Genomic DNA, 27928 nt, shown 5'->3' with positions numbered 1-27928 from the left:
CTGCCTAGTCTGAGAGAAACTTTCGTGCAAAAAACCCCCAAAAATTCTCAATTACACTGCTGAGTGACGCAGTGGGTAGCACTGCTGCCTTGCAGCAAGGAGGTTCCAGGGTTCCATTCCTGGTCCGAGGTCTTTCTACATGGAGTTTGCATGTTCTTCCTGACCATGCGTGGGTTCTCTCCGAGTACTCCGGCTTCCTCCAACAGTCCAAACACTTGACTGCTCGGTTAATTGGCTTCTTTAAATCCTCTTAAGGTGTGACTGCGTGCGTGAATGGTTGTTTGTCTCTGTGTTGCCATGCGATGGACTGGCGACCTGTCCAGGGTGTACCCCGTCTCTCCCCAATGACTGCTGGAGATAGGCACCAGCACCCCTCGTGACCCCACTTGGGGTTAAGCGTGTTAGAAAATGGATGGATGGCATTCTCTATTAACATTAATATTTATATTATTTTCAATGTTGCACAATATGAGATGTTTAAGACAGCGTGAACTTTACCTTGAATTGAGAAAAAAGAGATGGGTGATGCTCTTATTTCTAAATGTTTTGCTTCCTCCGGCTATACACAATCCGATTGCAGGTAGGGTAACCGTCTTTTTAAAAACTGTTTATATCCGTCTTTTAGTAGTGGTGTGAGTGTTCCCATATAGCTAACTTTAATGTGCTTTAGAACACAATAATGTGTGAATCACGTCCTGTGTGATAAGGTCAAAGAAGGGAGAAAAGGTGAGGGTGCTTCTCTTACATAGCCATCAGTCAACCTATAGAGCTATCAGATATGCAAGCATCTGCAGGGGGAGTCAACGTAATGCTGGTTACATCCCTAGAACTCCTTCTGACGAGATTCATTAAAAATAGGAACTGCTAATTTCAGTTATAACGTGAAACTAGTAACTGGTCCATGCCTTAATCACATCACATGCTGATCTATGTCTATGTGTTCTGCAGCTAAAAAATGGATATGCCTGCAACTCCAGTTACTGTGTATTGACATAACACAGTGTCTCACTAAGCCATACATACTCTTCACTTACCTTGATATGCTGGATAGTTAAAACGAAAACGAAAACTGACACTTGGGAGCACCTGCTGGATTCTCAGATTTTATTCTCAGACTGATAATTATAAAGTTGAAGGCATTGATTTAAACACTTTTGATCCCAATACACATTCAGTGCTCACAATAGGAGTGCACTATAAGTGACATAGACACTTTAAATATAACAGGACTTAAAGTGTGAAAAAAATCTATTCCTCTTTTATATTTAGACACAGAAAACATGCCTTTTCATTACAAATCACACATTGAAAGACATCAGTATTTTTAGTTACCTTTTGTTTCTTTTATACAAATTCTATCCGGCTGTTACCGTAATTGTAATTAGAGATAGACTGATACATGGCTGGCTGATAGTTTTGTCCATTATTAGTGTTTTTCGTTTTTTTGTCTTGCATTGGTATCGGCCCATACTTGCATGGGTTTACTGATTCATTAGTGTGTTCAGCACCAATGCCTTGAGATTATGTAATGCACTTAATGCACACACTTAATTTGATTTCTTTTGTAACAGATTTCTTTGATTTGTTAATGTTGTTTATTTTTGCTTAAAATGGACTTCCATAACATTTGTTGTTGTATATTTTTTTGTAATGTGAGAGAAAGCAATACGGCAGGACATATCAGGGATCTGCTAGATTGATATAAAAAAATTGTTAATGGCAACAGCCATAAAAAAAAAAACCTGTATCAGTCAATTTCTAATTATGATCCCTGGTTTGTAAAATTTTTTTTTCGCCCTGGGAAAATATTGACTTTGATTTTTTTTTTTTTTTTTTGGGGGGGGGGGGGGGGGGGGGGGGGGGGGGTACCTCGCCCAAAAGTTTTAATTTGGTTATGTGTAATAAAGACTGCTTTTAATTTTAGTGAATTTTGAATTGATGTTCAGGTTTATATTTATTTCACTCTAGTCAAAACATGGATGGGTATTTCCCTTAGCTTAGTGTTATTATTATATCATTATTAGATCATAGATGTAATACATAAAATTGTATAACCACGTTCTTAAGTTTTTGCATGAAGAATCACACAAGTATTTATATATTTTACATTATGTCAGGTAAGTGTGGTATTATATTGCGAAAGTACTGTGCAGAAGCAGACGATACGACTTTTTGCCTCATTAGATCAGTATTATGTTTCCCATACTGTTGACAGGAGCACCCAGATATGAAAGCAGGTGTGTACCAATTTTCTAATTAAAATGAATTAATAGACCAGCTTCTTCATTTTCAAACAAATTTTCTCGACTTATCAATAAATTAAAATAAATCAACCAAACTGCTTTTTTATTTTATTTTTCTAGACTGCTCTTTTTCTAAATAATGTGAATTTTTTAATAAAAAAACAACATATTCTTAATTTATAAAAATGTCCCAGCAAAAAATGGCCAAAATTCATTTTGAAATGTCAGTTTTGAAAATTAAAATAAATTAACAAAAAATGCTTGTCATCTTCCAGTCAGAGCTGCATTTTTTGACTTACACAAACATTTAGCTATAGATAACCAAATATGCATTTTTATTTTCTTCTCAAAGAATGCTCATTTTGTTACTTAGCCCAAATGGTTAATAAAATATTATTGAACATTTATTTTGCAAAAGATGCCCCAGCAAAAACTGACCAAAATGAATGTTTAAATGTCAAAAAATAAAATGGATGAAGAGAAATGCTTTTTCATTTTAAAGTCAAAGTTAGATTTGTGACTCATAAATCAAATTGCTCATAGACCATCCAAACTTTCTTTTCATTTTCTTCAAGGCTGCTAATTATGAACCAAAACTAAAGAGAAAACTACAAGCAAATAGCTTTTTTGTTTTAATGCCAGTCTTTGCAAAAAGTGTTTCATAAATCAGTTTGAATTCGCAGTTCCAAGTGCAGGAGAGTGACTTCATTGGCAACACTGTTGCTCTTCCACCATTATGCATCTTGTACATTCTAGTAAGTGTTTAGCAGCATTCACCTTAATGTGCAGATCTACAGTCACATTAAGTTTAATTGATGAGATCCACTATGTGCAACTCTTGGAAAGCCCTTTTCCCCTAAATACTAATTCATATTGCCATTCAGTTTATCGTACTATGTGCAGTGTCATCACCAGGATAATCCATCTTTACAAATTGTAATATGAGATTGTGTAATTAAATTACTGTTGATTTTAAATTACTTGGTTTAACATTTAAACGTGCTTTTGTTTTTTCCTAGTAAACACCTCTGAAGTGATTCCCCATACTTTGTTTCAACAGCTGATCAACCCGTTAATAAATGACCTGTTTGCTACATAAACTATTTGGACGTATATATATACATAATGTTATGTTGCCGCTCATATTTTGCCCCAAACTGGTTATAATTCTGTTGATATTACCATCAGATACAGTAGATACTGCGATGCAGATTAGTTTTCCACTCGCCTACAGATATATTTTCCACAACTGGAGCACTGTGATAGTTTTTAACTCTTGGGGGGCTGGGGTTCTACAAGGTCAAAGGCCTTAGGCATCATTGCCTGTTCACAGGATCTCTATACTCCAACGCTACTGTGCAACAAATAAGTTGGAGTGGGTGCAGCTGTGAACTACAAAAGGTGACTCCAAAAAGAAATTTGTTTACAATGCAAGTTTTGACTCTTTACAGTAATAGTCAGAAAATCCCCAAGCAGAAACTGCCACTCTAGACGTTGTATTAATAAAATTCACCTAGCTGTGTTGTAAAAAATACTTCATTAGTGTCAATCCATATTTTTGTCATTATTGTGTGTCATTAATAGTAGAATCCTCCCAGTGCAGCTTTTACTTCTCAGACCAAAGGACCAATGGTGGAATGCGTCTATTGCACAGAAATGTTTGGCTTCTCTGAGATCGAAAAGCCAGACTGGCTGCTGTGAAAAATACATGTACAGTATATGTTTTGAATTAATGACATCTTACATATTATAATCCTAAAATATCAGTTGATACAGTTTTTTTTTTGCCCTATACAATATCGTTGGTTATTTTTGTCCTTTTTTGATGGATCAAAATTTTCTTGCTCACATTCAAAGAAAAAAAAAAAGAACATTCAGAGTCGTATGACAAAGAAACTTCATCAGGAAGTTTAGAAACAAGCCAGGTAGGAACTATTAATAGCTCTTCAAGTTGCCAAACTTTGCATAAAGAAAATAAAAATGGTAGCCCTGAAGGTGCCAGAATTCATTCAAAATTATAAGATTTTGAATGTGCTAAAAAAAAATATATATCTTTACAATGTATATCTGGCAAAGTTGATAATCATTTCTGTTGACTTAATATCTATTAAACTACAGTGGTGGAAGACCTACCTTTTGTAAAGATTTTTTATTTAACTGCAGAAGGCTGACATTTGGGTAAACTTTTAAAAGTTATGACGTATAGTATCATAACTTTACAATAAGTCTGACTGTATTTCTATGGTCTTCTCAGGAATTACACCAACTTATGAAGTTTTGCACATGTTGGGGTGTTACTACCTGCACCTATTTGTAGAAGTTTTCCTTGAAATCACTGCCTGTAGCCTAAACCTGCATGAAAATCCTGGTGCTGCCTCTGAAGTGCCAGAAATACCAGGAATTCAAAATCAACCTTGAAGCATCTGTGGGGAGTACAGATTTTGGATTAGGAATTATATAATTGAATGTGCTTAGGTTTAACATATCAAAATTGTACTGCTTTTGAAATGAATTCAAGACACATGACTTTTTAAGTTAGTATAAAGTTCTTTTATTTTTCATTCAAGAAATGTACTTTTAGTTCTGGAGCAATGAGCCACATTAAGGCATTGGCTTATTAAGTTAAATTTAATTATTTTTTGTTTAATTTTTTTTAGGAAGGGCTTGTGTGAGGTTATAAAATTATTTAAGTAAGGTGAAATTTAAAAAAGCATTTCAATCCAATGTTCTATTGTTCAATATATGAAATAAAGACAGTTAAACATGTACTGTTGTGCTTCCTTTATTGACATTGCTATCTGTGACTGCATAGCATGAAGCAAAGTTCGCTAAAATCGTATTAAGTCCATCATGTAAGTCTGACTATGAAATACATTTAACTCTACAGAGGGAGATAATTCTAACAAGGACTGTGCGATGGTATGAAGGAGCCAGGCATAAAAAGAAAAAAAAAACTATTTGCTTGTAGTTTTCTCATTATTTGTTTTAGTTCACATTTATAGGCTTGAACAACAAAGTAAAAAAAAATTTTGAATGATCTATTAGCCATTTACGAGTCACAAAGAGTAGCCTTGATTTTAAAATTAAGAGGCATTTCTATTAATTTATTGTTGACTTAGACTTAAGACTTAGACAAGTATTGTTGTCATTTTGTATACACAGAGTGTATACAAAAGGAAATTTTGTTTTGTACGGCTTTTCAGACAGTAAATAAACATTTACTGACAATAAATTTAAATTTTTTTCTGGCAAAACATTTGAAAATCTAATATCAAAGTTTGTTTTCTTTAACCGTTGGATTAATAAACAAAATGTTCGACCCTGAAAAAGAAACAGAAAATAGTGTTTGGTTTATCTATTGCTAATTTTATGTATGAGTCAAAATACAGTAAGCAGCTTTGACTTAAAAATAAGAGAGTATTGCTGTTAATGTGTTTGACATTTCCAAAATGACTTTTGGTCAGTTTTTGCTTGGGACATATTTTGCAAGTTGAATGCTCAATGTTATTTTGTTAATCATTTGGATTTAGTAACAAAGTGAGCAGTCTTGAAGAAGAAAATGCAGTTTGAGTTATCTGTTGCTAATTTTATGTATGAGTCAAAAAAATGCAGCAATAACTTGAAAATGAAGAATAATTTTTGTTAATTTATTTTAATTTTCAAAACTGACATTTCAAAATTAATTTTAGACAGTTTTTTGTGGGACATTTTTACAAATTAAAAGTCTTGTTTTATTTATACCATGAAATAAGCATTTCTGTTAATCAATTTATCTAGAAAATTAGACACATTTCCTTCCATATACAGCGGAGAAGACAGTGAGAAAGACTAGCTGTGAGAAAAGCTTAACCTTCATTTTATTTTATTTCTTCAGATGCTGGGAGGGCAGTTCACGCCCCATCACACATTACAGAAAAAGTGGTGCAACTGTTCCGGAGTAAAAGTGAATTCACCTTCTTGGCCACCATCCAACAGAAGTCCTCCACATCAGGAGTCATATTCTCAATCCATGAGTCAGAACACAGGTAATCTTTATATAACCTCTACTTTTTGTCATACAGCTGTTTCATTAAAATATTTTCTTTTAAGAATCATAGGCCACTCTGACTGCAATTTAAATTTAAGTCGATCAAAATTAGAATGCATTTTATTAGCCAAATTAACATGTAAAAATTTTCCATTCCGCTCATTGTAATTAACAGTGCAAAAGTAAGATAAAAGATTGATCTCTAATTTTGGTTGATACTGGCTGAAGATGGCTGCTGGTAAAATAAAGCAGAATGTTTAATTATCTGAATGTGGACTGAAATTAGACTAATGCTGGTTGACTGGAAGCATCCTGTCTTTGCTGTATAATCAGAGCTAAAAATGCCTGGTTTAGATTTTAGTCAGAAAAAGGGGTGAACTGAGAAGTAATGTTACCCATTTCATAATTTATAAATAGAGAGCAGTGACGTGTGAAAGCCAGAATAAACATGCTGCTTTATAATGAGCTACTGTGCCTTAAATAATCAGTTAGGAAAATACATTTTCATTACATTTATTTCCATAGAATCTTTTTTTTAATAAAAAAACTTGTTCAATAAATCAGGGTCTTGAAGTACTGTAGACAGCTGAATAATTGTTACCGCAGAACCATATTCTGTTGGCATGAGCAGCAAGCTTATTCAAGCCCTCTGAGAAACTCCACAGCTATGAATTGTTTCAAAGGGCAGGCAACATTGATTTTACCATAGCCTTCTAAAAGTAAAAGCCTGCAGTTCTGTAAAGCATGTAACTTGGTGATTTTGTGAATAAGTACAAATCCTCTGTTTGCAGAGCATGGAAGCAAAATCAAAGTCATACTCAATAGATGACCCTATTATATTGGACAAAGGGAGATGGTCTTCTAGCACAAAGAGCCTTAAAAGAAGAAACAGATGTGCTGTACCATTTTCGGGCTCAAGCAGAGGTTAACTGGTGTTATCTAAGTTGAAGATAGGAGTACATAATGTTTCTGAAATTTTAGCTCTTGGCTCAAAAATATGGTTGCATGCCTTATATAAACTAAAAGGACATATTCAGCAAAGGGCTCCTTAAGTGTAAATTGCTAAATGCCTTGATTTTAAAGGGCACTTACAGTATTTGTGCAATATAGCAATGAGACTGCTATCCATCCACTTTTGTTACTCCCTTTGTGCGTTGTAGGGTCTTATAAGTTCAAGAACAAATTGCTTCTCTTATCACTACTAAAATGTTTTTTAATTATATGGTAAAATGTGGATTACACTGTGCTTCAGGAAGTATTTAAAGCTTTGTACTTTTTCCACATTTAGTTATGTGACACCCCTGTTCCAAATCGCATCAATGGTATTTTTTCCTCAAAATTCTACACACAAAACCCCATGATAATGTACAAAAAATTTTTTTTTTTTTAGAGTGGTGAAAATATATTACAAACAGAAAACAAAAAAGAGTCACATGTGCATACATATTTACAGCCAGTGCATATTTACAGGCAATTTTTTTCATGAAGATCAAAATTCAGCAGTTTCATATTATTTCTACTTATCCGAGATGTTTCTATAGCTTAAATGTGGTACACCTATGGTAAATTCAGTTGATTGGACATGATTAAGAAAGGCACACACGTGTCTATATTAGGGATGGAACGGTTTATGAAAACCGTTAGGTTCGACTGTCTCTGTTCGGCTGCGTGTGTTGCGTTCGGTTCATGCGCTGCTCCTTTTTCTTATAGGCGAAGCGTGTACACTCCAGAGCAGAAGCTGGCGGTACTGCAACCAAAGCCAACCACCAGTAGTAAACAAGAAGAAGAAGCGAAGCAGCATAGTGTGTAGCAGAAAAAAAATCAGTTGGTGTTGAGAATTGTGTGGGTATGGCGAGTGGGAAAGAACAGGAGTTGGAAGACGCGCCAGCAGCACTTTATAGGTCTGCTGTATGGGACCACTTTGCATTTAGAGTGACCTACGATGACGGCGGAAAGAAAGTTGTGGATAAAAGTGCAACAGTGTGCAAGCATTGTGACACACTTTTTGTTTATGCTAACAGCAACATGACCAACATGTCATGCTAACCCCGAAATCCCACATACTCCGTCAGCGCTCCGCTCCGCCCTGCTGCGCTCCAGACAGCCTGCACAAAGCAAAGCCTACAGCCTCCGCTGTGGCTCCCGTCCGCTCCACTCTGAGTTCCTTGGAGATCGTAGAGGGCATGCGCGAGATTATTCAATTCAAAGCAGCAGAACATGCGGAAATGATCCAGGGTTTCCGCCGATCATTAAAAATAATTACAATTCAATAATTTTTTGGATTTTTTCATTAATTTCATAATTTTTTATAATTTTTATTAATTTTTTTATTTTTCGGTGTAACAATAAACATATACCGAACCGAAAACCGTGACCACAAAACCGTGAACCGAACCGAACCATGGATTTTGTGAACCTTTCCACCCCTAGTCTATATTAGGACCCACTTTTGACATTGCATATTACAGCTCAAACACTGAGCATCGAGTTAATTTTCTGTAGGTAGTTGGAAGCCATTAGGACTCTTCCTAGAGCTGGCCAACCATCTAAACTAGATGATCAGGGGAGAAGGATCTTAGTTAGGACTCTGTCTCACCTTGCCAATTTAGTCAGTGTATGCCTGACATCCCAGGATCTTATAAAATGCTTGCATAAGCTGAATTTTCTATGTATTTTCTCAGTTTTGGGCATATACAAAGCGTATTCATAACGAGTCCAGAGCGTATATGTAACGATATGCATAAGGCACAGCAGCGTAATACCCATGAGATGTCACAAGCCAGTGTCCTGAGGGGGCAGTAATCCTCCTTTAGGTGCACTGCTTGCATAGCATCTTTAACTGGAGTATTAACCTAGCTGCTGAATACTGCCTGCAAAAAAAATAAAAAACAAATAAATAAATAAAAGAAAAAGAAAGAAAGAAGGTTTGCAGTCACAGCAGATTCAGGGTCATGTTTGCTAGGAAGTTTATTGGTCGTGGGCGTGAATGCAGGGAGGATCCATCACACTTAACTTCTCACTCACCCTATGATGGCGTTAGAGATAAGTTCTTTATAACTTACGCATAAGTTATGCACAAGTTACTCATCGGTTTTGGATAAGCTAGACACCACGACTAATGAGTAACTTACACTTAACGTATGTCAACGATCAAATAACTTACCTGTAATGTATTCCCCACATATGAGCATACGCTGGCATAATTTTAAGCATGGTCAAAATTTCTCGAGGTACTTGAGACATACACGCCCTGTATGTCGAAGTGTGCCAGCGTGCTCATAACTTATACAAAACGTATCCATAACTTATCCAACGTATGACAACATTTTTGCCAGATTTTATGACGTCAGGCATATGCTGTCTAAATCGTTAAGGTGTGACAGGGCCTTTAGACAGATGCCCGAGAACACTGTGGTTACTCTGTCAGAGCACAACCATGGAAAATCCTCTAGAAAAACAACCACTTCTGCGGCAATGCATCAATTAGGCCTCTATGGCGGAGTGGTCAGGTGAGAGCCACTGATTAAAAAAAGGTACATGGTAGCCTATTTGACTATGAAAAGCTAAATTATCTGGTCTTATAAGACAAGGAGTTAACTGTTTTGTATGTGTGTGGGTGGGTGTGTATTTCTTACATGGTGGTGACAACTTTCCATAAATCTTAGCACATTGTGGGGATCGAGTGTTCTGGTGGGGACCAATGTTGTTTTAGGCTTAGGTGTTAGGTTTAGGACTAAGTTGTGAATTGAGTTTAGAATGGGGATAGCTTTAGGTATGAACCCATAATGGTTAGGTTAAGGGTAATGGCTAGGCTGTAGAAATTGGTTTGAAATGAATGGAAGTCAATTTTAAGTCTCCACAAGGATAGCCTTTTCATGAACCAAAATGCACTAAAGTATCCTCTCTGGGTAAAAAATTTGTGCTCTGTGCCATTTAGGGAGCTAAAACTCACACCAAAGTGCCATTTTATTTGTCACCACACCTTCCCTTAAGAAGGTCTATGCAAACCAGTGCCAATGACAGTAATTTCAGCAACAAAGGATTCCAGTATTAATGGTTCTTTAATGAGAGAAGATACTCCTCACCCTTAAGCCCTGAACACACTGATCTCGAGTTTGTGTCATAACAGGTGTTTTCTATTTACTTGTGGATGTATTTCCCATCCACAGAAACCAAAATGTTGCCCTTTTGCTCGTTTTTCAACAAAATAAAGAAAGAAATAGAGGGTTTTTTCGGCTAAAACCAGTGCAGCCAGTTTGATTTGCTTCAGCTTTCTACCTCTGGTTGACACAGTAACGTCATACACGTAACTGCATCTTATTAGTATGAAACATTCCTGTATTGATGCAAACGCATCCGATGGCTTCTGGCAAATTGTTTTTTCCGGGGTTTGTGAATTTAAACATCTATGTAGTAATCCTGCAGCAATTTCATGTGTCTAACAGGAAAAAAAAATCTGCTTTGGGGGAAATAAAAAGTATTATGTCACAGGCGACACAGCCAGGTTGTTATCCACAGTAGTGACTTACGCTGGAGCGCATCTAAAAAGACGTGACACTTCAAAAACTCATGTTCATAGACATTTTCCATTGAATCAAATTGAGGGCCACTTTGCTAAGAAAAATACAATTTTTGTGTTCAGATGCACAAAGCTGTTATTCATATGCCTCCAGTACTTCCAATTACCTGCAGTTAAAGGCATCTAAATCCAAAGCATACAACCAATTTCTAAAGGGATGGGCTTCGAAACCAGTATGTTAATATCCTCGAGTTGCCAAGCAAGGGTCCAGATGGACTGAATATCTCTGGAGAGGATTACTGAAAATTGTTGTGCACAGACCCATCCAATCCAATGGAGCTTAAGATATACTGAAAAAAATTACTGTTAATTATTTTACCCTGCATTTATGCACTATAAACTGACATATTGCCATTAAAAAAATCCCGAATCAAAATATATGAAAGGAAGTTTTTGTAATGTTAGAAAATGTGGTCTAAGGGGGGATGAAAACTTTTACAAGGCAATGTTGTGTTTGTATCAAAGGTTGTATAAAATATTTTACACAAACTGTTTAAAGATCTAGGAAAAAATCTGTTTTTTGCTAGCCTTGTTTGCATCTTTGTGTACACTCCTTCCCCCCTCTTCAGTGCAAATGGAAAAGCACAGATTTCTCTGCAAAATGCTCTCCTCTTGTCTTCAGCTGTGCCTTTAAGGTGACTCTTAGAGTCTTGCCGTCTGTTCTTTCTTCCCATCCTTACCCTCTCTCTGATATAACCTGAAGGCATCATTGTTGCACAGTGGGTTGACCAAACAACAGTGAGGCAAGGCTAAATGGGGCCACTTGACAGAACTGCTCTTCTCCTTCAGGCACAATGATACGCATCATGCAACATATGTATCCCAGAAGAGCGCTTGGACTAAGCAAATATTAAATTAGAGACACTCAGCCACACTCTTGCGAAACCCAATTGATCTCGAAAGCAATTTACAACCTTTTAACTGATTCAAGATGGATGTTTGGCCGTGTAAATGTTTTTGTTAATGTAGATGTTCCACTATAGATTTATCTTGTGAAATCTATAAAAACATTTTATATATGTAAGGTAAAAAAATGTAAACCTGTCGTTTATCATTAGCTTACATATTGGAATTCCATATACATAATAATAAAAGTTAAATTGACTCTTTTTAACTATATTTATGATTCAGTTTTATTTTTTATTTCAGTTATGATGCCAACGTTTTCCTCCAAAGTTGTGTTCTTTAACTCAATAGGTTCCTCATTTTAAACAGATCAAAAAGCAAAATAGCTGGCAGTGTTGTCAAATATGATGTTTGCAATGAAATTATCTAATCAAAGCACAGCCTTGCTACCATTTTTATTATTTTCAAAAGAGAAAAACGGAGAAGCAAAACATGTTGTACCCTGTGAAAAAGCGCTAAAACCAAAGTTGGAGAACGCCACTGAAATAAGAAAGCTGAAGATCTAGCAAGTAAAATCCAGGCATGAACTGTTCTATATTAGTTATTAGTAAGACAAAAACAAAGAAGTCTATACCTTAGTACAATTAATAGACAAAGCAATTATATATATTTTTATTTTTATTTTTTTTTTGTGTACATAGCACAGATGTGTACATAGCACAGATGTGCTCACAGACAGAGAACAAAGAGATGGAGGCGAGACAGTAATTTGGATTGATTGCTATATTTTTATAGTGTGTGCACAGTAGTTGGCTGCTTGCTGCAGCAGCCCAGAGGTTGTATTCCCAAAAACATCTTTCAAATAGCAACAAACATTGAAAATATGGACACATTTCTGCAAAAACAAACTACCACCACTTGTTTGTAAAGATTCATGGAATATAAGTAGGATAAAGCTGGATACAATCTGCAACATTTTGTTGAACATAGTAGCCAGATTTCCATAAAAGTAAATTCAATTAAATTAGTTTTTTTTTTTTTTTTTTTTTTTTTATAGAAAGGGCAACAGCATACATGAAAAAAATATTTTGTGATGTTAATGTTAACATTTTCTGTGATTTTCTGTAAACAAAAACAGGATTTTCTAGACCAAACCTTTGTCTTTTTGGTTTGATTTACTGCAACTTTCTTTGCAAAGTGCCTTGAGTTCACAAATATTGTGCTTTAAGCTTTTATAGATGAACTGAATAAAATCAAATTGACATTTTAATGCATGCCTGATGGGAGTATTTCCAGGAGGCTTAGTTGTTTCAAGAGTTGAAGATGGATTGAAAACTGATGTCCATTTATGTACACATCTCTTGCCATCAATTTCTAAATGTCCTCTATAGGATAAAGATCAGGAGAACATACAGGATGATCTTTGAGAATGACAATATACTTCTTGGAGATATCTTTTGTCAGAACATACAAGGGTCACAGTTACAAAGGTTGACATTTGCAACATCTCTACATTGCAGGCTGTTGTTTGATAATGCACATCCTGCACAACATGTAGTTCCATATCCAAGGAAAAAGCACCCTAAATCTTAATGGCAACACTTCCAACTATGTCAAAAGAAAACTCTGATGGGATCTCATTCTTATCCCATTAATGTTGGAAGTTATAAGACCATCAAGATTATTTATTTTTTCCTCTTCAAAGATTAAACTTCCCCCCTCCTCCTTCATTGTCCCATTTTTGGTGTTCTCATGCAAAGCCCAATGGAACATTTTTGGTACTCAAGTAAATCTAGTCTTAAGGTTGTTTTTTTTCTTGTTTTTTACGTCCTTTACTTATAGACACTGTCTCATTGTTACTGGACTGCAGTGAGCCCCAATACAGTAATGATCTTAGTTGGTGTCCGGGATAATCCAGACTCCTGACGGTTGGTCAGTCAGTTACAAAAACTATTGCTGATCAAACATTTCTTGTTTTGCCCCAATGTCTTCTTTTTCATTGAGCATTATAATGCAAAATGCTAATTCTTGCAATTTTTTTAACCGGTCTTAAGAATTTCTCTGGTCTGTGCATCCCTAATGTTTGCCACGTGTGAATATTTTCTGCTGAAATCAGCTAAAGCAGTGGTTCTACTTGGCTGTTAGCATCACTGTAATTATATTTTTCTCCTAACTTGAAGCAGTATGACATCTGAGACAACAGATGTTAAATGAAATATAGATATGCTGTTTGAACCTCTATATAAATTATATGAACTATCCATATATGCATTCTTTGTATCTGTGTACTTGTCTTCTTTCTGTGTGCATTTTACATCTGTAGCCCTCAGGGAAGCCTAAAGGGTTTTAAGTTTAACTGAAGACAAAATTTTTTGTGTTGCTCAAGACTGATGAACTAATGATTTCAGTATACAGTGAAGGCTTACTTTTATTCATCAAAAGCACACTTAAAATAGGTCTTTATTTTTCAAAAACGACATGATTTTGGGAGGTTAGGTTCCTTTTTAATTAGTTTGCTGTGTTGGTAAAATTGAGATTAGACTTTAGACTGACTGGGGGGAGGGGTAACAAGGACCCTCCTTCTGTAAGGAATCATAGCAGTTGAAGTCTCAACATTTCCACTGATGAAACTTTACCTATCAAACTGTCAAATAAGAGAAGAGCATTTTTCATTCTGCTTTATTGATTTGTGAGACTTCAATATCAACGTAAAACCTTGAGAAGTTTGACATTTGACAGTTTGTAAAGGCAAGCGCTATGTATGCACCTTTAAGCTTTATCTCCTCAATTCTTTCCTGAGAAGAGATAATTAGGAACAAACAGGTTAAATAACACTTTATAGGGGTTATGAATTAAATTACTATGAGACATGAAAACAGATTTTGATGGAAATTGTAATCTTACTCAGACCAGAGAAATAGCTCAGGTTACAGATGGCAGCCCTTACCATCGAGCTCACTTCCTCAGAAAGTCAGCCCCGAATCCAAGTTAGGGAAGCATTTTATACAACTCCAGGGTTGCCCCCTGCCGCATCGTCACGTCACATCATTACATCATGCACAGTTGTAAATACGGGGAAATTGCCAGCTCCAGCTATACCAAAATATTACAGTGTTCTTAGATCAAGAACCACCCAGATGCACGGTGGCAGAGCTATCTATAGAATATCCCACTCTTTCTTTGTGCTCCCAGTTCATTCCCAAATCTTTATTATGTACATAATGAAGATTATTACTTTTTATCATGACAAAATAGCTGTCCTAGTTAGATAAACTGCATTGGAAAACATTGGTTTTGACACTTAACAGCTAGGTAATATTAGGGTTTAACAAGCACCTATATGAATAATGAAAATAATCACTTTGATGAAAGATAATGAACCAGTTAGTTTGAATTCTTACTCTTTTTCAAACCTAGAATTTTGTCACATGTCATTAAAAATAGATAATCAGATTGAAATCTCCCCAAGTTGCAGCAGGCTGCAGTTATTTTAAAGGAAGCTTTCATGTGACACTGACTGCCATATGGCGCGGAAATTAAATTGGATGAAAAGAATCCCAACTGGCTTGAAGGAGACCTGTGTTGCTTTGTGACCACAAATTTGCTCTGAACCCTTGAATGATCTCTAAAGGCTCTATTTGAGTCCTTTGCCAATACCCATTCGTTTCCATTAAAACTCAAACCTACCATTCACCAAGCTTCCAGGGAGCTAGGGCAGCTCTACAACTCCGCCAAATCCAATTACACATTCCCTCTCTGTCTTATAGCTACTTACTTACATCTTTCTCTCTGCACATTCAAATCCACCCTTCTTTCCTCCAACCTCCTCTGCTAACTGAGTTTTCACAATATGATAATAACCTCTTCTCTGTGCTCCTCTCCTCGCCCTCAAAGCGAAAATGTCTTTTGAATTGAGAGTTTTCTCTGAAGTCCTTGCAAATGCAGGAGTGTTTCTTTTTTCTTTTTGTGCCAAGCACTAGGGAAGTGGTGAAGGGTTTATTGCTGCTCCAGTTGGTTGAATACAACAAAAAGAGACGATTTCTGCCTAGAAAGCAATTTTTCTGGTCATAGGAATGCTTTCATTGTCAGCAAGTGGCAGAAGCTGTGTGATAAACTAACTCAAAGCCTAGTCTGTGCTGCTCTTCCCACCTTAACACTCAACTCTAAAAGATGCACAGCCTGCTCATCCAGCTGCAGTGTTGATCTGCCTGTCCCTTTTTTCACTCTTCCTGTCTCTTTCCTTGCAACTCTATTCTACAGAGAGTACAGGATTTTCTCTTTACTAACATATACTGAAAAAATAGAAACACAATTGTCCAGTTGTTGTTGAAAAAGTTTGTTTTTAAGGTTGCATGTATATGACGAGCTAATTTCACTATTGGCAGATTATTTAAAAAGTCAGTTCAGACATAAAATCCTAATAAGTTTCATCAGTTTTAATTATATTTAGCATCTTAATCATTGACGGATCTGCAAGCGTGAAATAAAACGTGAAAAACAGGTTTTGAGTTTAGAGTATTTTTGTGTTAATTTACAAAGTGTTTCCTTCTGGCATGCATTTGAACTCTGTCCTTAGTAGAACTTTGTATTCATGTTTAACAGAACCTTATTAGAAAAAGAACTGATCAAACGTCAGATAAAAAGTGATCCAAAGTTTATTCATTATTTTCTTAATAATAAAGAAGGCTTTTATTTGTTGATAAATACACTGATAAAAAGTAAAATTATTCTGGAACTGTAACATATAACATAACTTTATGCAATCAGTAAATAAAAAAATTATACATAATTGTGTTTACAAGACGAAACTGTAGTTAAAGAGCAGACAAAAGGTGCAAAAAACAATAACTCAAAAATACAATTAAGTGTTCCTAAATGGAATTGTTATTGTCAAATAATTGACATACTTTCAGTAACTGAGACCGTTACAGCTTGGTACTGTGAAAGAATCCTACCTATGCAACAAGTTCAGATGTGAAACTGACATGCTTCTAAATATTCCAAAATAAACCAAAGCAGAACCTTGATGAGGCGTAAACTAATTAAAAAAAGATAAAAAATTTTAACCCAATTCAGGATGCAAAACTTAGGGGTAAATACAATATTTTGATTAAACAATATCTAAAAGACTGATTTGTCTAATCAGAAATCAGTCTGTTCAGATGATCAATTCTTAAAATTATTAAGTTATTACTTCTGAGGTAAACATGGAATGGAGAAGGAACTCTTACAAATGGTAGAGGGACACTTTATCAATGTCAGGGGACACACACAGTAGATGGACAGTTGAAAATTATCCAAGTTTTTATCAAAAGAACTGGCGGAAGCTTATCTAGCATTAACAGCTAACAGACACAATCAGGGGAGTTTTACAGGACCAATCAGGGTCATACATAGGGCCCAAGTCAGTCACTTCTAGTTGGGTTCAGCAGCATACACCCAGAAATATGTGTTTAAGTCCATTATTTAAATCTGGAAATGTTCAGAATCTTAAGGAGCAAAAGCTAAATCTTTATCAGTTTATCTATTCTTATTTCCTGCTGATTTGCTGATGAAGATTAAGGATTCCCATTGGGAAGGAATATTAGCAAGTCTGAAGGTATTACTCTATGGGTGACATTTTGGCTGAGGGCAGTTCGCTTGCTATAGTTTCTCAGATTAAATCCACCAATGTACAGTATGTTGCTCTTCTGCTGTGCTGTACCTAGTGAACACCTGATGTATGCTGTCCTGTGACCACTACAGAAAGAGAAGGCTACTCTCACACTCAATGCTTGTTTCATCATACCAAATTTAGAGAACAAAAATATAAGCAGCTTGTTTCTGTGGCGGCCTGTTGCAATTGTTGGTTGCATTAGAAACAGAAAGCACGTACCTTTGGATTAAAGTTTGAAAAAAGTTTCCAGTTTGTCTGCAACTCTTACATCCAAATTTGTGTGTTGGGGAATTGCTTTTATATGTAACCCCAGGACAGCTCCAGGATTCACCTGCTGTGATGCTTCTGCAAGGGTTGCCTGGAAAAGATTTATTTTCCCTACAATATGAAAACATCACCAGTCTGTAATACTAGAAATTCCATAATTTAAATTTCATTCCATGTTCATATTTATCCCACGGCTGTGAAGCAAACACTGTTTTTGTGTGACTCTGCACCAATGCATAAAAACAGGTCTAAGCAGACATGGATGAGAGAGTTTAGTGTGGATGAGCTTGACTGCCCAGTCCTCACCTCCACCTGATAGAAAACCTGGGATGAATCACAACAGAGACTGAGCCAATCCTTCTGGTTAAAAATTCAGTCAACCCTACGGATGTGTTTGTTTATGAGAAATGTAATAAATAACAAATAATTATGCCCATAAATATTATGAACTTTTCTGTGTGGCAAACCCAGTCTACCTCAGTTTACTACCAGTTTATACAATTTCAAAGATTTTACTTTTTGTCTGTTTTTTTTTGTTTGAGAAAATAATGTAGTTTTACTACTGTGGAATTTGATTTTAGGACAAAAAAACAGAGGACTTTTTTTTACCTTTACACAAATATCTAGTTTTGCCGTAAATTAAATGAAGGCATACATGCATGTTATTTTTGGCTTATTACTGTAGCAAATGACCCTTGAAATTAAATTTGTATTTTAAGTGTTTTTCCACTTCAGTTGTAAATTATATTACATTTTATTCTGGTGTTGTTTTCATATTTCTAAGCTGCCTGTTAATTCCGAAAATCCTTCCAAATTGGCATTTTACCTTAGAAAACAACTGTACTTTAAAATAAGACTAATTACATATGTATAAACAGCAAAAAGACAAAATACACGGGGTTTAAAATTAGTTTTGCCTACCATTCATCCTGCCTTACATTTATAAACAACTCATAATTTTTCTGCTGTTTTGGACCCTGTCCAGACAAACCCTAGTTTAGGTAAATACAACAGACTTCTTCATCAGACACGCCCCCATGCACTCCCTTAGTCTTCGTACCCCTAACCACATAACCAGCAACAAAATGACGTCTTTGTGCATGCGAGCTAACATAGACCCCACCACCATAGCTGACTTTAGAGTTCAGGCTTTATATCTAGACACCCAATTTGTTGTAAATTTTACCATTACATATTTTCCGCTTTTGTCATCTGTCCACATAAACTTTTTTGTTCTGTGTGCATTATTTAAACCCCATATTGTTCCGACTCCATTCATGAGAGAACCAGTCATTTGTTTATGCCTATATGAAGTAATTTTTAAAGCAATATTAATATTAGCCCCTTCTGATATGTAGATCTCGCGTACAAACTTCCATTAAAGACTTCTGGTGCATAAATAATACAGTTGAATATATTCTTTTAAAGTTGCAGCAATTACAATTACAGTTGGCCTTGTCTTGTGCATTTTAATCTATTCCATGAAAGGTGTAGAAATAGATTATTTGTTCTGCTTCCCCATTTAAGGTGATCTGCCTCTGACTATTTAATCCTGACCTAAACATACACCCCACACCAAGAACTGGAGGAGCTCTCTCTTCTGTAGTGCCTTTTGGCGTATAATGAACTACTCCACACAGTCCAAACTGTGAAAATGAGAATTGATTTCCCCCTGCAAATTGATCCATACATGTCGAGCTGCGGTCACTTGTGAGAGTTACACCTACCTGTTAATACCTTCCAGCACTCTGAGAATCTCAATCAAAGAGAGTCATCCTGTGACAACAAAATTACAACCCTCTCCAGCAATCCTGGTCAGATTTTTTTCAGGTCAGCACCTGTAGGCATTGGTCTGTTTTTCCGTTGTAGTATCTGCTTTATTTCCTCCCACCTGTACTACAGATGAGCCTCAGAGGACTGACCCTCTGTATTGAGCAGATAATTGGCTGTCAGCAACCCTCCATAAAATAGCTGCATGACACTGGAGGTGAGGGAAAAGGACAGCATGATATACAGCTAGCCCAGCAGTCCCTGGCAGGCATTCATTTCCAAAACTTTTGTCTTGCTGATGATGGCATTACATTTTGATGAAAACCACTTGTCACCAAAACAGCTTCTTCTTTGAGTTGTCACAAACACTTTCTAATCTGAGTCTGGTGTCCACAACCTTTCATCTGAGGATAGAGTTAGAGTCCCATCATGTGAATCTCGCTGTTGTCTTAGCAGGGCTTTGGATCATCACCAGATTCTCTAGTTCAGTAGTTCTCAAACCTTGTCATCAGGTATCACTTTCATGTGTTTTACTGTAGCTCTCTCTCTGGTGCAACACACCTGAACCAAATGATTGCATGACATTCTCAGTAGCCATCAACTCCTGCAGAAGACTTAGACTCAACTTTATTTATCCCTTGGGATTACTTCTTCAGGGAAATTCTGTTTCCAGCAGCTTATATAGAGTTCAAAGACTTAAGCAAGATGCCAATAACGATAAAAATACGACAGACAATATAAAAGAGTGTATATAGTTCCAAAAAGCATAAAAAAGAAAAAAAGTTAAAGTAATGTTCTCAAATATGTTTCCCTTACACATACAAACATCTGCACTGTAGAACGCTAAGGGAAAACTACTTAGCAGTTGACTTAAATTATTGCACTTGCACTTAAGAATTGTACTGACCATATAAATAAGTGAAAATTATTGACTATACAGTAGTTGACTTGGATTATTGCACTTGTACTGCAGAGATGTACTGACCTTATAAATATGTAAAAAATTTGAATGGTTGCACGGTAGTTGGCATGTGTTATTGCACATTGAGAAAGAAGAATATTGCACGTGTGACAGAAGGTAATGTTTTGCATAAGATGTCCAAGAAGGGGGGTGCTGATCCTTGTCCCTCTTCCTATAACCTCTCTTCCCCCAAGTGAGGAGTTTTTACAGCTTGATAGCTTGGGGAACAAAGGAGTTCAGCAGTCTGTTGTTCCTGCATTTGGGGAGGAGCAGAAGCCTGTCAGTCATTCTTTGATATAATTTAGGTGTGTGGCAGTGAGGAGAAATCTAAAACCCGCAGGGTGGTGGTACCTGAGGACCCAGATTGAGAACCACTGTTTACACATTATCACCTTTGATCGTAATGGGTAGGATATTTGGAAAGTGTAACTGATTACAGATATAAGGTATAATAGTAGTGCTTCAATTCATTTGAAAGTAAATTTAACTATTCACATTTTATTTATTTGTAATCAATTTCAATCACGTTTCAACCCGTCATACTGGCTGCAGCCCAAAATGGTTCTAAACTAGAGGCAGTTAAAACTGTTACCACCTCCAAGCCTCTGGAGTTTCCGCAACTTGGTTTTGTATGCAACCACCAGGCAGTATTTGGTGGTGACATGTTGTAGTCTGGAGAGAAGTATTTAGGAGTTGGCCAAATTATGTTTGGTGGAAAAGTGTTACTGGGGGCTTCCTGTTAGGGTAGGAACTTTTAATAAACGAAAACAAAAGACAATCAAAGGTATATATTAGGGTTAGGGTTTTGAGAATTTAGAAAAACTACATAAAGAATTTTCAGTTACTCATGTAGAAGGGCATCCTTTGGTCCTGCCTCCAGAAATATGGACTGACCTTTGCTTCTCTTATCATGCGGTCTATTTTAACTCTACCTAGACTTTCACAAGTTTAAAATTTTTAACAAAGCAACAATTCCTTCATCACTTCTGATAGTATTTTCCTTTGTTTAGTTTTACATGCAAACATTATTTTTCGTACTCTGAAAGCTGTGGATGCTCACAGCTGGAGTATTTCAGATCCAAGCAGATGACATTAGTATAACAGCTTTGTACAATGCTGCTTATGAAAGGTTCATCAATAAAAGAAAGCCTGTGGAAAAAGATAAGGCTAATTTTTCATATTTTGCATTGGAAAGCTCTAAAGCAGGCAAGCCAAATATTGTGTCCATCACAATGAGCTATTTATAATAAAGTTATTGCCTGCCAATAGTCTACATCTCCCCACCCCCTCTCATTAGTTCTTCTGTAATACAGGCATACAATAGCTACCATTAAATAGTTCATAAAATAAACACTAGCTGTGGAGTGGAGTTAATGCCTTTGATGATTATTTCATGAGTCAAATCAGGATAACAGTGTTTCTGCTCATTCTGTGATTTCGGGTCTCTTGAAGCCTGGAGGAGGGCTTCCATCAGAGGGAGAGGCGAAGCTGGAGAGCTCTCGATTTCATTTTGATTCTCGTTCGATGCAAATGATTCTTCTCCAGCTGACAAGTATCAGCGGCTCTGGCTCTGAGAGCATGATGAAGATGGGGTGTCAGGTCGGTACCCAGCACAGGCACATAGTGATGTATTCATTTAATTTCAGAGTGATGACATGCTGTATAAAGACTGCTGAAATGGCTGGTCATAGATGCACTGATTCTACTCTCTCTCTCTCTCTCTCTCTCTCTCTCTCTCTGTCTCTCTCTCTCTTGGATTGGATGTTGTGGAAAAACACTTCCTTGTTAATTTAGTGTTTAATAATTGTTTTTGCCTTAACGCAGCCAGCATTGTGGGGGGTTGATGTGCCATCATTAACTGAGCAGAAAGGTTTAACTTGACATGGACTACAGTGTACAGTGTGCTAATTACCACTTCTATTTTCTGGTGCACCTGTGTTGGAAGACATTTCCTATCTTTGTTTTTTTTTATAGTGGGAAACAAATACATCATGGAATGAAAAAAAAATAAAGTGGCATCCCCAACAAGACCAGGTGACAAATATAAGGGAAAAATGCATTAATGATTACATACAGTATAAGGGGAAGAATTGACAGTTTTAACTGAGCTACTGAATTAAAACAAAGAACAAGTAATCCCCATATACAAAAGAGTCAAAGCCCCCTGCACAACAAATGAGCTTACGAGTAGAAAATGACTTAAAAACAGGAAAAATTGAATACCACACATCAACAAAGATCAAGGAGTTCCGAGACACAGAAAAGGCCAACATTTTTTAGAGGTTAAGACCAACAAAAGATGGAGACCTTATCTGTTTTTGGTCTTGTCTCGGTACACCTTAGGCGTCGTTCACACTGCAGGCCTGCTCAATTCCAATTTTTTTGTGAAAATAAATTTTTTTTTGCGTTGCTGTTGACATTTCCAAATATATGTGACTTTTATGTGATCTCCTGTGTGAACTGCATTCATACAACGTAAGTGTATGACTACACTTTCATTGTATGAAAGTGTATGACATCACAAGCAAGCTTGCTTTGTGTTTACAGAAGTAAACTTGGATCATAGTGCTGGAGCTCATCTAGCAATCGTTCCCAACCTTAAAAACTTTTCAAGATGGGTAAAAAAAAAAGACTGCTCTCTGCAATATTGTCCGTGATGGTTGTTGTTTTTCTGCCTGCTTCTGCGTAGCAAGACGCAGAATAGGGACCTTTGTTGAGTATTGATGACATTCAGGTTGGATAAATGCGGCCTGGCCGTTCACACACAGGTCGCATTTGAAAAGATCAGATTCGTATCGGATTCAGGACCACATAGCGAAGGGGCCCAGGTTGCATTGGGGAAAAAACGGATCTGTGTTGTTCAGATAGTCATGAAAAGATCAGATACAGGTCGAATATGGCGAATAAATCTGATTTGGATCACTTAAGGCTGCTGTGTGAATGTAGCCTTAGTCTCAGTTGACTTCTTGACTAGAAGGTGGTCATAGATCAATCCTAGGAGCAATACTATTGATACCAATGCTGGTATTGATATTGAAAAATACTTGTTTAACAAGATTGATGCTTTTTATTCTCTCCTACACACACTAACTGCAGCAGATTCACAAGTCTCCCATCTGTGTCACAGCACTTTGCTGCTGCCCATTCCCCTCCTACATATATATATATATATATATATATATATATATATATATATATATATATATATATATATATATATATATATATATATATATATATATATATATATATTTATATATGACTATATATATATATGAATATATATATATATATATGAATATATATATATATATATGAATATATATATATATATATATATATATATATATATATATATATATATATATATATATATATGAATATATATATATATGAATATATATATATATGAATATAAAAAGTGTGACAACTAGCCCTGATCTTCCTGAATACACTGAGCTTTTTTATAAAATTGTGCACAAGTACTTTGCCATCTTTTTTGTTATTGTGTTTTGTGTATTATATAAAGTAAAGTATAAAGTAATTTTAGGTTACATAATGGTGATTATTGCACCACAAGGAGATTTTTGTTCTTAATTTAAATTGGAATGTGAGTCAAACTGTAGTGTGCCTAAATGTTTCTCTTTTGAGGTCATATATCGCCACGGGGAGACTAAAATGTCAGGTCTGTTTGCCTGCAGCTTCCAGGCTGCAGCTAACTGTTATCAGCCTTTTAATTTAGCATGATAAAGTGAAGGGCCCACATGGTGTGACAAGAGCTGAAAGTCATTCAGCTGCTTTGACAATGAAATGTAATACTTAAACTCAAAGCAAAAAAAAATGTGTTTTTGTAAATAAAATATAACAGTCAAAAGGTTTTCATTCAATTAACAATGTTTGATGAATTACTCATTCAGAATCAGAATCAGGAATACTTTAATAATCCCAGAGGGAAATTACTTTTGTTACACACTCCAGTTAGAGTTTTATACAATATATACACACATCCAACTATACAATATAATAAAGATAAAAATAAGAATAAAAAGAGATAAAATATATACATTACCTGGTATGCTTTGTTTGGTACCTAATTGACTCAAATGCAATCCCTCACACTAAGCATGCTTGTAGTAACAGTGGAGAAGAAAAACTCCCTTTTAACAGGAAGAAACCTCCAGCAGAACCAGGCTCAGTGTGAACGGCCAATCTGCCAAGGCCGACTGGGGTTCAAGGAGACAGAAACAGAGATACAAAAAGCAGCTGTAAAAGGTGGCCCCGTCCAGGAAACACACAGCCAGGCAGACGAGCTCCGAGCCAGCTCCCATGCCAGAGGACTAAGATAGCACATCCAGCCAGTCACAGTCAGAGAAACAGGACTACACTGTAAAACAACAGTTGTAAAACTTTGATAGCCAATACCTTTTTTAAATGTTTAGTTTAAACCTTGATTGGTAAAATAGCTTTTCAGACACGTGTCTGAATGTGTATTCTATTTTTTTTTATGTTGTTGTCTCAGGAGTAGAAATAAAAATATGGTTGAGGATTGTTTTTTCATTGCTACTGGATCAGTATCTATTTTTATCATTTTGATTGAAATCAACTTTACTCATTACTCTCGCCACAATTGTATTGTATTTGTACAGGATAAACATTTTTTTTATAATGTATTAATTAAGTTTTCTATCTTTGCAGTTACTTTGAGCTGGAAAGCAGTGGCGTGAGAGAGGAGATCAGATACCACTACCGCTTTAAGGGCAAGCCACGAACTGAGTCCTTCCCCTATAGGCTTGCTGATGGGCAGTGGCACAAGATCGCTCTCACAATCAGCACCTCCCACCTCTTGCTGCACGTTGACTGTAACAGGTAATGCACATAATCCTCTAAGAAAAGCTAATAGCTTTCATAAATATCTTTATTTAAACTGGCCTCTTCTGGATTGACACATTTATTAAGCTGCCTGTGATCATCAAAGTAAACATTTGTTTACTGGCATGTCAGTGAGAATAAGAGATTGTTAACAGCTAAGAAGGAAGTACTCTAAGACAAATTAGCACACAGAAAATGTGAGAGGGAGGTGGTATGTTTGCATAACATTCTGTATCTCTGCAGAGAGTTACATGTTCAGTGTGTTTAGCTGACACAGTTCATTCATGCTGTAAAAGCTAACAATAATATAAATCCCTCACCCGGTCTCAAGTAAAGACCTTAAACCCCGTCAGAGCTGATCAATATACATACACTTTAGCTATAATGCTAACTTATTTCTTACATTTCTATAAGAGTTAGGAAGAAGCTACATACATTTTCCCTCAGCATCTGAATGGTTGACATGCACTAAGGATTGTAAATCGTTGTAGAAATGGTGTGTCACCTTTAGCTGTATGATGCACTGAATGATTTATCTTTATTATTGATTTTTTCCACATGCTTCATATCTCCATATGGCTATTATCCTCTTTATTAATTGAAAAGTCATATGATATTTGTAAGACTGTAGACAGTGGTGAGTAAGTGGTGAGTTTTAATTCCCCCCCCCCCCCCAAACACACACTCACACACACACACACACACACACACACACACACACACACACACACACACACACACACACACACACACACCCCTCACACATTTTAAGTACTTTTATAGAGTTTAATTGAATCTGTTGCTCTGTTGCTTACTTTCATATGGTCGTTGCTATATATTGGTTTTAATGCAGATGCTGAAAAAGACCCTGAATGTTCAAAGAGAAAGTGCTGAGTACATATATGAATTTCACTTCCAAGCACATTTTTACAGAGTCTAGCTATGCTATGCTAGTGCTTTATATTTGAATTTGCATATTAGAATTCTGTCCCAGTAATAAGACCTACATATTTCCATGCATATACCCTATATTTTTATTTCATGATAATTTGCTGAAACTTAATTGTGTATTGAATTTTTTTACACTACAGTCAGCTCTTTCTACTGTATATTTCTCGGTTCAATAACAATTCCATAAAATAAAAATCCCCCCACTCTAAACACAGACAGATAGTGAAACATCTTTCAAATTCTAAATACTAGAAACAATTTGAATATTTTAAAGTGGGAATCTCTCTACTCAGCTTCAAGCAGAAACAAAAAATTATAATCACAACACATACGTATTATAGAATTCATCTACTTTATGTAATGTTGAGCTGCCAATGAGGAAAAAAAGCATGGAAAGGCAGCAGGCTGTCGAGTACAAGTTCATTATGGTCCAATGCTTTGCCATTAACTGTTTGAATTGCACCAGGAATTCCACTGGAGTTTCTTATTTTATTTTCCCCAAGGACAAACCATTTGACCATCTGTCAAATGACCACTTTGAAGAGGATGCCATAAGTACAAGCCATCATTGATACACTCGATAGGCTACAAGCTAAAGCAGCATGCACTTTTGCCTGGGGATACCAAAAAATATTTTTGTTTTAAAAGAAAAGCAGATGGAGAAGAGTAGCTTGACATCGGGAACAAAGGGGGGAAAAAAAAACAAGAAGTATACAACAAGCGAGAACATAATTTGGTGACACAGATGATTAACAATAATATAAATATGTAAGCATACCAGCATTCTTTTTGACATGTGAGGCTAGTTAACACTGACAGGATTTGTTCCCTGTCTGTTGACTGCACCTTAGTACAAATCAAATAGACATGGAAGGCGTGCTGCTTTGCTTTTGCTGAAAAGTAAATTAGTTGTGTTGGATTCTATTTCAGGTAAAACAGATCCAATTTTCCCTCTGGATGTGTGAATGTGTTCCTGATGCTAGAGAAATAAATTGTGTTGCGAATCACACCCGAAGTGCAACACCAGGATAAATGGGTACATATATAATTTAAAATATAGACGATTCGTTTCTTTTCACACATTGATTCAAGTGTAGTGTTGATATTGTTAGGAGGACATTTTGAGCTTGTACTGAGGGGTCCAACAGGATCAAGGAACACTGCACACAGTTAGTTTGGAAAGAGATGACTCACACTTGGAAACTTGTAAATACCAACTAGAAAATTCCAGAAGGAAATATTGGAGGTGCCTGCCACTTTGTGCGTATTTGTGTGTGTGTCATATTTGGACTCGCACCAAAGGCTTAATGGGGTTAGTTTGATTCACCTTACATTGGCATGTATCACCATACCACGTGAGAAATCACTTGTTCATGGTTGATGGCAACTGGCATGACCTACTGTGGAGTGGTTAGGCAACAGCTCTTGGCGACTAGTGTTGCCACACCTATTGGAAGTTTTTCACAGCAGCTATTGCGGGTTGGCGTTGCCACACTTAGTGGTGACTGGCATCGCTATACCTAGTTGCAGCTGGGGTAATATAAAGAACCCTATAGAGCAATAAATTGCTGAGTATATTATATAGGCTTTTATTTTGTACAGGACCTGTTGTATTATTTTGAAGCTCTAGCAGGGCTTGGTCTTAAGCATACAGTCGGTCTCTGGAGAGATACAGAATCCATTCATAATTGTTGAATCTCTCTTATTTCATATTTCATATTTTTTTCATCAGAAAAGTTAACTGGTCATAGCTGAGGCT

General features: G+C 36.2%; 1 protein-coding gene across 1 annotated transcript in view; it reads left to right on the top strand.

The window, feature by feature from the left end:
• LOC119796324 (protein kinase C-binding protein NELL1-like) overlaps positions 1 to 27928 on the top strand; it is a 321529-nt gene that overhangs the window by 38355 nt on the left and 255246 nt on the right. The window contains exons 3-4 of the mRNA XM_038304828.1: positions 6118 to 6268; positions 25045 to 25215. Of these exons, the coding sequence (XP_038160756.1) occupies positions 6118 to 6268; positions 25045 to 25215 (322 nt within the window). The remainder of the gene's footprint in view (positions 1 to 6117; positions 6269 to 25044; positions 25216 to 27928) is intronic.

The sequence above is a fragment of the Cyprinodon tularosa genome, unplaced genomic scaffold (genome assembly GCF_016077235.1).
Source record: "Cyprinodon tularosa strain WSP-4 unplaced genomic scaffold, ASM1607723v1 ctg543, whole genome shotgun sequence".
In the NCBI taxonomy this organism is placed as follows: Eukaryota; Metazoa; Chordata; class Actinopteri; order Cyprinodontiformes; family Cyprinodontidae; genus Cyprinodon; species Cyprinodon tularosa.
This window is presented reverse-complemented; position numbering and strand designations above follow the sequence as displayed.